The sequence below is a fragment of the Lingula anatina genome, chromosome 1 (assembly GCF_051362555.1).
Source record: "Lingula anatina isolate TDL-2025a chromosome 1, LinAna3.0, whole genome shotgun sequence".
Taxonomy (NCBI): domain Eukaryota; kingdom Metazoa; phylum Brachiopoda; class Lingulata; order Lingulida; family Lingulidae; genus Lingula; species Lingula anatina.
Window position 1 is genome coordinate 40,996,159 of NC_141767.1, and position 13,044 is coordinate 41,009,202.

General features: G+C 34.8%; 1 protein-coding gene across 14 annotated transcripts in view; it reads left to right on the forward strand.

Annotated features, from left to right (window-relative positions):
• Nucleotides 1–2,538: 2,538 nt before the first annotated feature.
• The window catches only part of LOC106164462 (transcription factor COE3), a 41,469-nt gene continuing 30,963 nt past the window's right edge, over nucleotides 2,539–13,044 (forward strand). For 4 of the 14 annotated variants that reach the window (XM_086999913.1, XM_086999915.1, XM_086999914.1 and 1 more), the window contains exons 1-6: nucleotides 2,540–3,007; nucleotides 3,270–3,432; nucleotides 3,792–3,855; nucleotides 5,237–5,292; nucleotides 6,903–6,976; nucleotides 7,345–7,413. In XM_086999913.1, coding sequence (XP_086856039.1) covers nucleotides 2,868–3,007; nucleotides 3,270–3,432; nucleotides 3,792–3,855; nucleotides 5,237–5,292; nucleotides 6,903–6,976; nucleotides 7,345–7,413 — 566 coding nt within the window. In that variant the 5' untranslated portion in view covers nucleotides 2,540–2,867. Of the gene's footprint in view, nucleotides 3,008–3,269; nucleotides 3,433–3,791; nucleotides 3,856–5,236; nucleotides 5,293–6,902; nucleotides 6,977–7,344; nucleotides 7,414–13,044 lie in introns of all 14 variants that reach the window. The other 10 variants (XM_086999923.1, XM_086999917.1, XM_086999919.1 and 7 more) reach the window with 5 other exon arrangements.

Genomic DNA, 13,044 nt, shown 5'->3' on the forward strand with positions numbered 1-13,044 from the left:
ATCAAGAAGTATTAACACTTCTTAATATGCGCAAATGTCGATAAAAAAGCAAGTGTACAAAAAAAAAGCAAAATTTATTAGGAAGACGTTACACACGAGAGTAAATCCGAACCTTTCATCACTCATTTTCAATGTTATTATTCTTCGTATATTTCAGTTATATAGGAAACCCGTATTACTATTTTCCAGACTCAATTTGATAAGCCATTGACAAGGAGAACATCTAGGTAATGGCATCGTACAACACACACTAGAATTACCTTTACACAGGGACAAAAATAAACACTAGATTTACATGCACAATATTGTGACATACAATGAAAACGCTATAGAGATACATAACATAAGAACACAATTGCCGAAGTAGTAGTCCGCGTATAAGAATATAACCAAATACGTATATGGTGTTTTACGCATAAGATTTACGCTTGGGTACATCTGAAGCCAATATATGCTTTTGGCTTACATTTATATCTAGCAGACACGTGTGAATACAATTAGTTAGTAATATACAAGTACGGTTCTCATAAGTAAAAAAAGACGAATAGTAGGGCCTACCGTAAGTATTACGCGTCTCAGAAAATTTATATCTTATACCAATACCTACTGAGATAAAATAAACTTCTACAATATAGCGTCTTAATTTTTTATGAAATCAGTAACAAAATGCTATTTCTTAGCCATAAGGTAGGTAACCATTGATCCTTTTTTACGTTAAGTTATATAAAAAATGTAATTACACATATTTGATATACCTATACCTGTTGTTCGAAGTCTGGTGATTTATGCCCCACCTTCTATGATTGCATAACTATTACGTGATAAAAACATAAATGTAATCACAAAACAGAGCTAACATTTTATTGATAATTCTCCGCCATATTATGAACTGTTTTGCACCAATTTCGAAGTCATGCGGCTGAAATCAGAACAACGTTACTTTCCTCGTTCATCACTTTCAGTTTCTATGAAAGATGTGCGAATCAGTCACTGAAATGATGATATTGATTCTATTTTTTTTACTCAAAACAGCCATATATACATTAATATACCAAACCAATTTTATAAACACATAAGTAGCTTACCATAAAAAATATTTAATAATGTTCACAATGTTTTTTTACATTTTTATAAAGATACTGTGTCTGTAAATATAAATTTTTTTATCAAAATCCTAAAAAGTGACAAAATGACAATTAACAACATGCTAACAGGCACAAACCAAACTTCAGCAAATGTAATCAAAACCCACATCTTTTTCATGCGTGAAAAAAAAGGAGTTTGAAGACGCAATCACTCGTTGATTCAACAAATTTGCCAATATAATTCTTAAATAGCCAATATCTCATTATCAATGCGATTCTTAAGAAATTATGACAGCATCATTTAAAAAAACCAATGCAACTGTTTCTCGTCGAATGGAAGAAATGAGTATCACTGTGGAGCTTTTATAATACACGCTTGGGATGTGCCCTTTACTACTCAGTACGAGTATAGTGTAGCCGGAACAATTAAACACTTCATGTCACTCTTTTTATGAAATGTTTTTCCCCTACAAACAAAAGTTCTATACTTCGGATACATTTTACACAATTTTTACACAAACTAATGTAATGCTGAATTTTAAAATTGGCCAAGTTGCTAGTTTCTGTTGAGGTAAGTTTTACCTTATACACATAAGGGACGCCTCAATGTACGCGCGTATAGGTGAACATCATAATTCTTAAAATACTTTCCATAGAGGAAAATAAACGAACAAACACAAGATAAAACAGACTACATTGTTACCGTGTAATTATTCCACTCAAAAATTATCTACAGAAAAAACAACCTTTGTTTATATGAGCGCATGATATCAAACATGTTTTAAGAACATTAAAATTATTTTTAAATTATAAAAATCACAATATTTCTCCAATTTTTTAGAGTAACAATCAAACTGCTTTCAAATGTCACCGACCTCCTTTAGCGAATTCATTGATTATTATTATGATGACTTCTCGGCCATGTTTCATACCGAAGCGGAACATATCGTTCTCCCCATAAATTAGAGAAAATATATGTAGCATGGCTATGAAAAGTACAAGTGCCTAGATTTAGCAGTATAACATTATAACTTCTCGATTATTTCCTACAATCTCTCAACTACCCATATCTCCTATCTTTGCACTTTATTTAATAATAGGCTAAAAAAAGCGAAGACTTCCACTTACGTTTGACAAGCGACGTCACGTTACGTCAGCGCAACTATCCATCCAAAGCCTCATACCTCAATTCAATCAGGTTTTGATTAATTTAATATTCCTGTGATTCATTGGGCCGCGCGCTGGCGTGCCGCTGTGTGTCGGCATAACTGCACTGAATGTGTGAAAGAAAATCGATGAAAAGCATATGATAATATTATGTGAGAATTGTGGCAATTTCCTGACGCGATTGGCTGAGGGAGCTACAGGCCCCACCTCTTGAACTGCTTATGCATTTATCCCATTCTCTGATTGGTTACTGTGTAAGTATTTTGACAGATTGTGATCAAGTCCTCCAGAGTCCCAGATCTGTCCTCGGGGAATCGACACAGCATTGCCAGAAACTTTACAGCAACAAAAAGCAGCGTCCACAGAGACTTCACGCCACTAGCTGTTTGTGGACCAGAGAAGGGCATTTAGATTGGAACCTCTAAGGCTCGGACTTGTACTCTTTCTTTTTCAGTAGTCCCCGTTCCTGATGTTCCAATCCGAGTGTCAGAGTACCTGACTGGACTGTGGGATTTACGCTGGATAAAAACTATAATCTGCCTGGCAGCAGTTTACTTTTCTCGCTCCTCGGCGCACCATCATTAGCGGATTGGCAAGGTGGACTGTGGATCGTTCATGTTCGGCCTACAAGATAGTCTGGCCTCTAGAGTCACGCAGATGACAAACCTGAAAGAGGAACCGTCGTTAGCCAGCCAGCTAGGAAGCGTGCGCTCCTGGATGCATTCGTCGGTGGTCGACACGCCGACCTCAGGGAGGTTAGTCACTAGGCTACGGGCCTTCTGAGACCCCGTTGAAATCCATTTACTGCCTCAGTGTTAATATTGCGTCTGATGCCTCCCTATAGTCACATTTGTATTGTGTTTACAATGAGCTCTGTGGCCACGGCTTTATTCTCCGATTCCAACCGGGCTCAAGTTTACAGTTAACGAGTGAGATAATAGGACGGTTTAAATCAACGTAGTCTCAGTGCAACTTGACGGCTATAAACCACTGACGCAAGTATATATTTCTTTTCAGTGTTGGTCTGGGGCGGGCACACTTCGAGAAACAACCGCCAAGTAACCTCCGTAAGTCAAATTTCTTCCACTTCGTACTGGCATTGTACGACCGGCAGGGTCAACCGATAGAAATCGAAAGAACTGCCTACATCGACTTCGTTGAGAAGGACCTGGTAAGTGAAGTACGTTATCCGTTCCTTTGTTTATTATTATCATTATATTATTTATAACCTTAGCATTATTGGTATCATCCCATTTTATTGCTGTTTCTTCACTAAAAATAGTGACGAAAATGATTTTCTTTGAACAATTACGATAGCGCCTATTTCGATTATCGCAGTCCACGTTATTTTTACTTTCGTAAAAATCATGTATGTTCTAAATAGGTTAATCGATTTCATCATTATAATTGATTCAATCGTTGCCAAGTTAATTTATTTAATAAATACCACCTTAAGTAATTATAAATATTCAAACAATCAAAAGATACGCTATCTTTGTATTTTAACTATATATAAAACAATCCTATTTCCATTTTCAGGAACAAGAGGGTCAAAAAACCAACAATGGAATACACTATCGCCTACAGCTGCTCTACGCAAACGGTAAAGTTGCAATTATTCTTTTTAGAAAACATGGGGAATATTGTTGTTGAAAAGCGTTTATGTGGTACATGACGATTTTTGATTCCCCTAAACAGAGCAGTTTTTAAACTGTACATTTGTGTCAGCTCTGTGTTGTTATGTAGAGACTTTTTGACTTTTAATATTATTAGTGTAAATGGTGCCCTCAACAACACAATGTTGAAATTTTAGTCGACTCCATTTCATTGTATCCCTGCACGCAGCGTGTGTAATCCCTCGGCATAATTGAATTAAAGCACGCGGCGTTTTTAATCGGCCCGCACATGGCCCTGATTAACACAAGAACGCTAATTTGTTTGCAAAGAAGCGAGAAATAGTTTGTGATAGTTATGTTGGTCACGCGGTGCTTAGGCATAGACCCCCCTCTCCATATTCCCCCACTCCGTTTGAAGGAGCCCGACCGTAGAAAATTCACAGACATAGGGGGTAGGATTAGTTCTAGGATTAAGCTTATGATCCTTAAGATTTGATTGACTACCACAAGGCTTAGCCACATGTTGAAAAATATTTTCCCAAATCTTCTTTGTGAAAATGTGTTAACTGCGGTATCACTAGCAAAAGAAAAACATAACAAGACAGCGGTAGGTCGTTAAGTGGTCGGTCGAGCCCGACCGTCTGTTTACAGGTGTCCGACGGATGAAAATTTGCCTCAAATTGTAATCAAAGCAATGTTCACTCTGTGATCGTCAAATCAAAAAGAGATCTGACACGAAACTTGAAGATTTCATCTTTGTTTAATATTGCACATTTTCCTTCCCTTCGGCCGATTCATTGTAACGTCAATCAAAAAACTTCATTTCACCTGTTCCTGTGCGCCTGGGTGACACTTGCTTGGTCTTCATCATATTTTTCTTTCTTTAATGCAAAATTAAAAGCTCAAAGCTCTTTTCTGTTGCTTCTATAGCTTGCCCTTACCTCCTGGCCATATTATTACTCAGTCCGACGCAGAAGCTCGCACATCTGTCATGAACGAGCCGCTGTCAGTGACTCTCGATGAAAACAATAGTCTGCCTTATTATGTATAGACACTCCGGCTAATAACTCAATTATTCTTTCGAAAAATCTTCATTTAGCAAACTAATTACACGGATCAGAGAGATCGTACACGCTTACGATGTGTGACAAAAAATAGAGGAAATATCCCAAACTAGCCTAGGAAAAAAGCTAATGACTCATTCCTTTGAGAAATATGAGTAGTTTTCGAAAAAAAAAGATCGTCAAAAAATAAAAACTTAATATTGGTGTGTACGTATTATTTCTATGTCGTTTATACCTCTAATTTCGTAGATTATGTTTTCTCGTTGTTAACGAAAGTGTTAATATTATCGTTCTGAATTCTTAGGAGTTCGCCAGGAGCAAGATTTATATGTGCGGCTCATTGACTCAGTCACAAAACAGGTAAGTTAGATAATGTTTGGGAATGTCAACTCCCTCTCTCGCTTTATCATTTTTACATGCACGACAAATGTAGCTATGTCGACCATCTGATCTATATTCCTTTTGTATTTGTTCAATACAAAGTATAGAGACATAAACAATTATATCGCGATTTAACATGTATATTTGATTTTCATTTGAGTTAAGCACGAGTCAACTACCAGTGGATTAGAATTAATCAATCTCACAAAACCGCGATAGCAATTTCATTTTTCGTGATACTGATTATTTTGCTGGGAGCCAAACGAACTCAACACCTTCGGTTGAATTCAATGAAAACGCACTCATTGAATTTCAATTATTGTTTTAAAAAGACACGCAAATATTTATGCCAATAATACTGAGAGACATTTTTAAAAAAAGCGCTACTTTTTAGGAAATACATGTAGTAGCAACATATATGGCGGAAATAGTTAAAGTATATATGGTGTTATGTATTGCAACCGCAATAAACTACTTGGACACGCGGCGCGTGCCAGCTATCAAATAATTATAAAATTCGTCCATCAAAAGCAGATCTACTCGTGCCACCAACCCATACAACAATACCAGGCGAATATGACCGTAGAACAGAGGTCCATTGTACAGCGCGTGGTATTGTAGTACAATTTCTATAATTTTGTGGGCATATGGCAACCCAGGGGCGACCAGCAGTAATAATCCATTTATTCAGATTCAATTCGTGTGTTGATCTCCATTATTGATGCTAATTGCCGGAGATAGGTAGATGGCGCACGCTAAGACACAGACTGGGCGAAAGAGAGCCCAGAGATTAATAGTTGGCGTAGAAGTAACATTGCATATGGCCCTCGATTTGTTGGTTTATTAAACTCGGCTGGTTTAATATGGAAGTCTGTTTTTTTAAAACAGCCGTGTATTTCCCCCCGCAAATATGTGAAATGAAGCGTGTAACGTGGGGAAATCTGGTGCTTTTAAAACATGAGAGATATTGTTTCATGACATTTTAGTACAAAAACATATTAACTGCGTTTTGTCATCTTTTCTTCTTCTTTCAAAGCAATTTGGATTGTTGTCTTTGTCAAGCCTAAATAAAACAGCTCATTGAGGTGCGCACTCAGATCAATTGTAAATTAAATATAAATTGAGGAGGAACTCACTTGTATAAAGCAGACAAATGCAATGTGAAATAAATAAGAACAAAAGAACCCAGATGGCTAAAGACTTAATTTAAGGGAACAATTTTGTTTGGAAGATTGGCAAGTCGGCGGAAAGAATAATACGTTATTGTGTACTGAACAATGTAAAGACGAACTAACTGAAACGATTTATATTGGTTTGTATCAGGGGGCTTTTAGAAACAAAATTAGTTGTAATCACAATTTCACGTACGGGAACTTTTAGACAAAAACGTCAATTTATGAAATGCCTTTTACAGAACAGTAAAATTTGAAGACATATAGTTTTAGATCTTTTACCGGCAGATTTTTTTTACTATATACGGTCATATAAGTAAATAATTTTTTACCTTTATTTATTTTATAAGACAACCTTGTATTTTTATATTAACAATTTGATATTATCCACAGTATATATATTATTTATTATTTTAGGCCATCGTATACGAAGGTCAGGACAAGAACCCAGAGATGTGCCGAGTTCTTCTTACGCACGAAATCATGTGCAGGTGAGATTTTAATTTTCACGGTTATCAAGATGTCTGTTTTACGTGGAAAAATCTTGTCAAGCACGACACTTCTCTGAATTTAATTTGAAGTCGTTCTACATAATTTCACAGCAGGGAAGAGGAACAAAAAATTAATTGGTTTCTAGTGTAAATCTGACTGTGAACAACGTAGGAGAAAAAGCTAGGGTCATGTTTTCAACAAATACTAATATGAATGCAGATAAAAATTAGTTGATTAAGAAGAATGCAAGAGAGTATTTTTGCACGATTAATAAATAAGTCAATTAATGAGAATCACAAATAAAGAATAACAGTAGAAAAATTATTAATAACATTAGATAAAGCAGACGTATTTCTTACTTTTCCAGCCGATGCTGTGACAAAAAGAGTTGCGGCAACAGAAACGAAACCCCTTCCGACCCAGTAATAATAGACAGGTAGGAAATATATGCTATTTTTTACCGAAACATATCACATTGACATTTGTCAGGCGTATCAATATTTTCATATTTTGTGTCAATTATAGAGGTAACTTATGGTTGGGGTCTTATCATTTGACCCTGTCACTTTGGATATGCGGTATTTTCTTCTAGCCTTGCACCCACCACTGTAGAACCTAATTCGTTGTTAGATGTATAGTCTGTTGATAAAAATAAAATTCAAAGACTCCATCTCTATAGAGATACAGCTTCCCCGAGCAGGGGGCAGAATTAAAAACGGTCAAGGCGTTTAGAGCAATTTCATGATCTAGATTTTTTTACAAACAGCTTATTTAAAAACAGAAGCATGCGGGTTACAAAAGCAAGACATAATGCATATGTTAGATTAGGATGTGCCACAATTTAAAAAAAAAGTCTTAATGAGTTGAACAAAGTCCTCTTGCTGGTAAACCTATGCATACATTTTGTAGATGGCTATACTTGAAAATAAACACAGCTCTATCGGTACCTACAATCCAGAACTCTATCGTTTTCTGTAAATAAGTCGATTTATAAAACTTATAGCTGAAAAGATCCTTACAGTATGGGCCTTAACATATTAGCTCATTCAAACCCCCAATAAGATTTAAAGAGGTGCATATATACTCCCATAGGCCTATTACCTCCAGTCTCAAACTGCCGCAACAAGCTCTGCATTCGGAGACGTTCGAATAAGAGGCGCTGGTGCAAAATATCTATAGAAGAAAAAAAAGAAGTCTTTACTTAGTCTTTTTGAAACGTCCAAAGATTATTCATTTATGTATCTATTGAAATTCAAGAATAAATTTTCAATAGAAATCTCCGATCGTCATCGTGACACATGAAAACATAATTTCCATTTCTCTCGACTTGTTCGAGAACACTTACCCCATGCACAGCGTAAACGCTAATCGAAAATGTTTTGAGTTAGAATTTTGGAATTTAGTAGGCGTAGAGATGCAGTAGTGAAATAATAGGACCTTTATGGCACGTTATCGCTTGAAAAGAAGACCATAACTAAGTAGCGATGCCACAACAAAAAGCTGACAGAAAAGATACAACGACAATAAGTCGACAGAATCAGAATCAATATTGTTGAAATATAATCACATTACAGCACAAAAGTTGCTCCCGTATTCTCTCTAGTGGTATATAGGTTGATGTTGACATAACTTGAGATCATGTCAACACTTTTAACAAGATGACAATGGTCCAAAGCAAAAGAGCCCTCCCGGGAGGAGGAGTAATGGGCACTAATCTGCGCAGTTGAGTGGAAGACGCTCGACTTCAAAGTAAAGATAAGGAGCGTGGAGAGGATAATCCGGATCTTTTGTTGATCCAATCAAGTGGACAAACCATTATGATAGAAGGGGACGCTCTTCTGAGATTTCCAGGGGTGCTCTAAGCAAGTACCTTCTTCTGGGAGGCTCAAGGGCGAGGAAGAAGAAATGTGTACTCTGAATCACAACTTAGATCAGTCTACGATAACATAACGTACTATAGGATACAGGCATCATGTTTTGTATATTCTTTTAAATTCTATCAATATGTCGCGTGCATCATTTCTTTTTTCTTTCAATGCTCGTCTCATAACAGGTGCTTTCATTACCGAGACACCTCGTACAACATGGGGAGAGGGGTACATGGGATGGATAGCGGTGCGAAATAAATAACTCGAATTCAGCAATGGCGTGTATGACTGTGCAATATAACTCAACTCTACTTCAATTATATCAGTTCTTAATCTTTTAAATTATCCGTTATATTTTGTTGTTTTTTTATAATTTCCTTGAAACAAAATTAGGAATATTTTATACAAAACGAACATTTATCGAAGCAAACGTGTCAAACGTCAGGGAATTGATACATAATGTTAATGCTTTGCAACTAGAATAAATTGAACATTAAACAAATAAAGAGTATAAAGAAGTAAATAAACAAATATTTACTGTTGCATTTAATTAACTGTTAAACAATGGTTTATATTTGCCACAGCCTATATATGATATCTGTATATAATTATATAAAAAATAACACAATGTGCATTATTGTCACGTCTTAAAAAGTTGAATTAAGATTGTAATTGCATGACATGTGGGGCGAGTTGATCTCATTCATGGTAAAACTCAATGCAATTTAGTATTGCTGATGAACAAACAGCTGTTCCATATTTTAAAGGTCAATGGAACACACACTCATTAAGATGAAGCACTACTTGAAAAGTAAGAGTAATATTTTATATGATTCTTATGAAAAAATATTTTTGACATTAATCTGAAAGTGTAGAATATGATTTGGGTTTATGCTAGATGTTTTGAATAGCTATCAGGAAATTATACATCACTAAAAAATGCAGGCAGACAGTTAACTATTAATCTTAAAATTATCAAATTGAACTTAAGTAGAAGTTAACATTAATATGATGATAAATGATGCCTAATTGTATAGATGTCACAAAACATATTATGGAAGTATTACAAAACTACTGGTTTTACAGCAAAACATTTCTTTTTTTTAAATTTTTTTTCTTAATCCATCTGATGCATTAAGGTTACAGTGTAACTGATTGATACTCCCCTTAATAGCCAGAAAGATCACACAAGCCTGATATTCTGTACTCTTCTGGGATATGGTTTTTCATGATATATAGCATTCCTTAGGGTTACACCTTCCCCATGATCTGTACTGTCCCAGTGGGACTAGGCTAGTCATGACACACTTAGTTTTGAGTGCATGGGTTAAAGTGTTCCCGTGCATTAATTTATTATGCTTTTAAACTGGATATCATGAGGTCTAGTCTATATGTACAGACACAGAGCATTTGTACCAGTATTTCTAGCCAGCACTTGCACATGTCACCATTGGTGCATGTCATCATTGTCACCATCATGTTAGTTCAATAAATGTATAACCATGTGACTTGTTACCCTTAAACTTACTACTGCATTTAATATCATAAAGATACAAGCCAAGTTTGGATATCCACTTTATTGGACCTTTTTTTACAAAAGTTTTCCTTTTTTCCTTTTTTTTTCAGCATAAATTATAGTGTTTGTAATCCTTGTTAATACAATGAATGGATAACTCTATAACTTATCCTCAAACTTCAAAGCATTAAATGCAGGCCAAGTTTGAACATTAGCTTTATTGGATCATTTTTCCACAAGTATTTTCTTTTTTTCACTAGAGTATAAAACATATATTATATTTTATAAACATTCCTTAATGCATAAAATGCAAAAACTAAAGCGTTTATTTTCTCTAACCTACTGGACTAGTTTATAAAACTGAAGTATGAGTTAATTTGTTTGACCTTATTTGTTTTTGCAAGTTCAAAAATTTATTTTAGCATTGAAGTCTTCTACTAAATGAAATTAATGCACTTGAGTAAGGGTAAACCTGGTAAATCAGCTTATTTAATACATATAGAGACGATTAACAACAGCTTTAATAAATAATTTTTCTTAACATTTATTTCTTGCAGCATCTTTTTTTAATGCTCAGGATATGAGTCAAAATTTCATATTATAACTTCCTGATATTTTCACAGTTCTGTTACTGAAAATGGTCTGTATATTTAACAGCTTTACTGCCTTGTTGTGATATTCATTCATACCTCTTACATTAACACCTGAATTATTCAGGTTAAAAGCAAAAACAAAAAAATTGGTTTTGTCATTGACGGATAATTTAATAAAAAATACCATGCTAAAAAGATTTCATTTCATTAATTGCTATATTTTAATTATTAACATAGTATCTTTACATTTTCATGAAAAACTATATTTTCATTTCTGCCAAATGTGTCGGAAATGACAGCCTAACCAATAATACCATGACCTTGTGATATTGGCTGCTCTGTCACCATTCTCATCATTACATCAAGTGAATTCACCCTTCTCGATCAACTCTTGCCTCGAGTCTCCATATAACTGCATACAGGACATGAATACTTGATGAGATATTATCACAAAGACAATTTAGAACATTTTGCTGGGAAACAGATATGGTGACATTCCCTATCTCCCGCGCACACATGAAGAAAGCACAATTTCCAATAATTGCCTTTACAGAGTAATCTGCTTCTTCAATAGTTAGCCGAGTGATCAATTTTATTCCTGATCAGAAGCTGATCTGCATGAAGTACTCAAAGACATGACTCACAGCTCTGTGCTGGGTTGCAGTTTCCTTCATGTATAACTGTGACAACATTTAATACTTCTTACTGGGAAGAAGTTGCAGAATACAGGAGAAAACAACAGAAGCTAGTCACAGCTGTCACTGGAAATGATAGTTCATTTTAAATAGCAAACTTCTCGATATTACACACCTTTTTTTGTCATAATAATGAGTCTAGATTAATTTTTACGTAAAACCATGACATTGTTGTAAAGCAAGTTCTTGAGAACAAAGGGAAGGATATGGTTAAACAATGGGTGCTTATTCTTATTTCATATTAGCACAAAGGCAAATCACAGAGGAAGTGTGTAGTAAATGAAAAAGGGTATTTATTAACATAAATGCAGTATGGACCATACCAAGTGATAAAAAAGGTAGAAATTAAAAAAAACTAGTAAGTAATGTAAAAGTGAAAATTAAATGAAAATCATTCAAGAGAGCCCAAAGTCTTGGATGTTGTTTAAAAACAAATAAGATTTCATGGTATTAGGAAGAGAGTGCGGCTAGCACATTGAAAAAAAAGGTTGTATGATGTCATACAGTTTCGACAGCTTTGTTTTAGGCTTTTGCGAATGATTCCATTCTGATCAATTAAAGTGAGCAATCACAGTTAAAAAAACATAAGTGAGAAAGGTTTTAAAAGGCACTGTTTTCATACTACAGATAATTCACCATTACATTTTTTAGTGCAAAGAATAATATCATTATGTAAAATTTCTAATAAATTTTGAAGTATGCTTGTTTCATTTAAAATTCAAGTGCAATTATTTCAATACTGACACAGCCATGAATGATAAAATGTAGTAGCGATAAATGTACTAGAGAAGAAAGTAGACTGGACAATAGACAATATATATTGGACCTAGAGCCAAGTCCCTTCCCCCCCATGGAAATGACTTGTTCACATATGGGTAATTATGGAAATAAAGAACAACAACTAATGGAAAATTGGTGTGCAGATCCCTATGCAAGCCCCACAATATGCATAAATTAAATCAGAACATATTAAATATCTTCTAGGAAAATTTGTCTGGATAAAATATCCTTAAATGATTCATATATATGTATGATTAAAAAAATATTCATTTGGAGCTTTCTCATCAGAATATTTTTAATGTTTTGAATTATTTCTTTTGACTAAAGTATATTTTTAGACTTGAGTCATCTACTGGTAAAGCACTATACTGCTGCCATTTGGATATCAGGCTGTGACTTTCTCAAGTTATGGCAGGAAGCAGTTAATGCAAATGGCATTTTCAGTTGCAAGTGGCTGAGCACTTCATTAGATGATGAGCATGATTATTAACATTGAAATAAAAATGCACTACCAATATAATAAACACGTGCAGTCAGTTTAGGTCAATTGCAAAGCACTCCTGATGACTTTGTGCCATAACAGAAACAATAAAAGCAAACAAGCAAATAAATTGG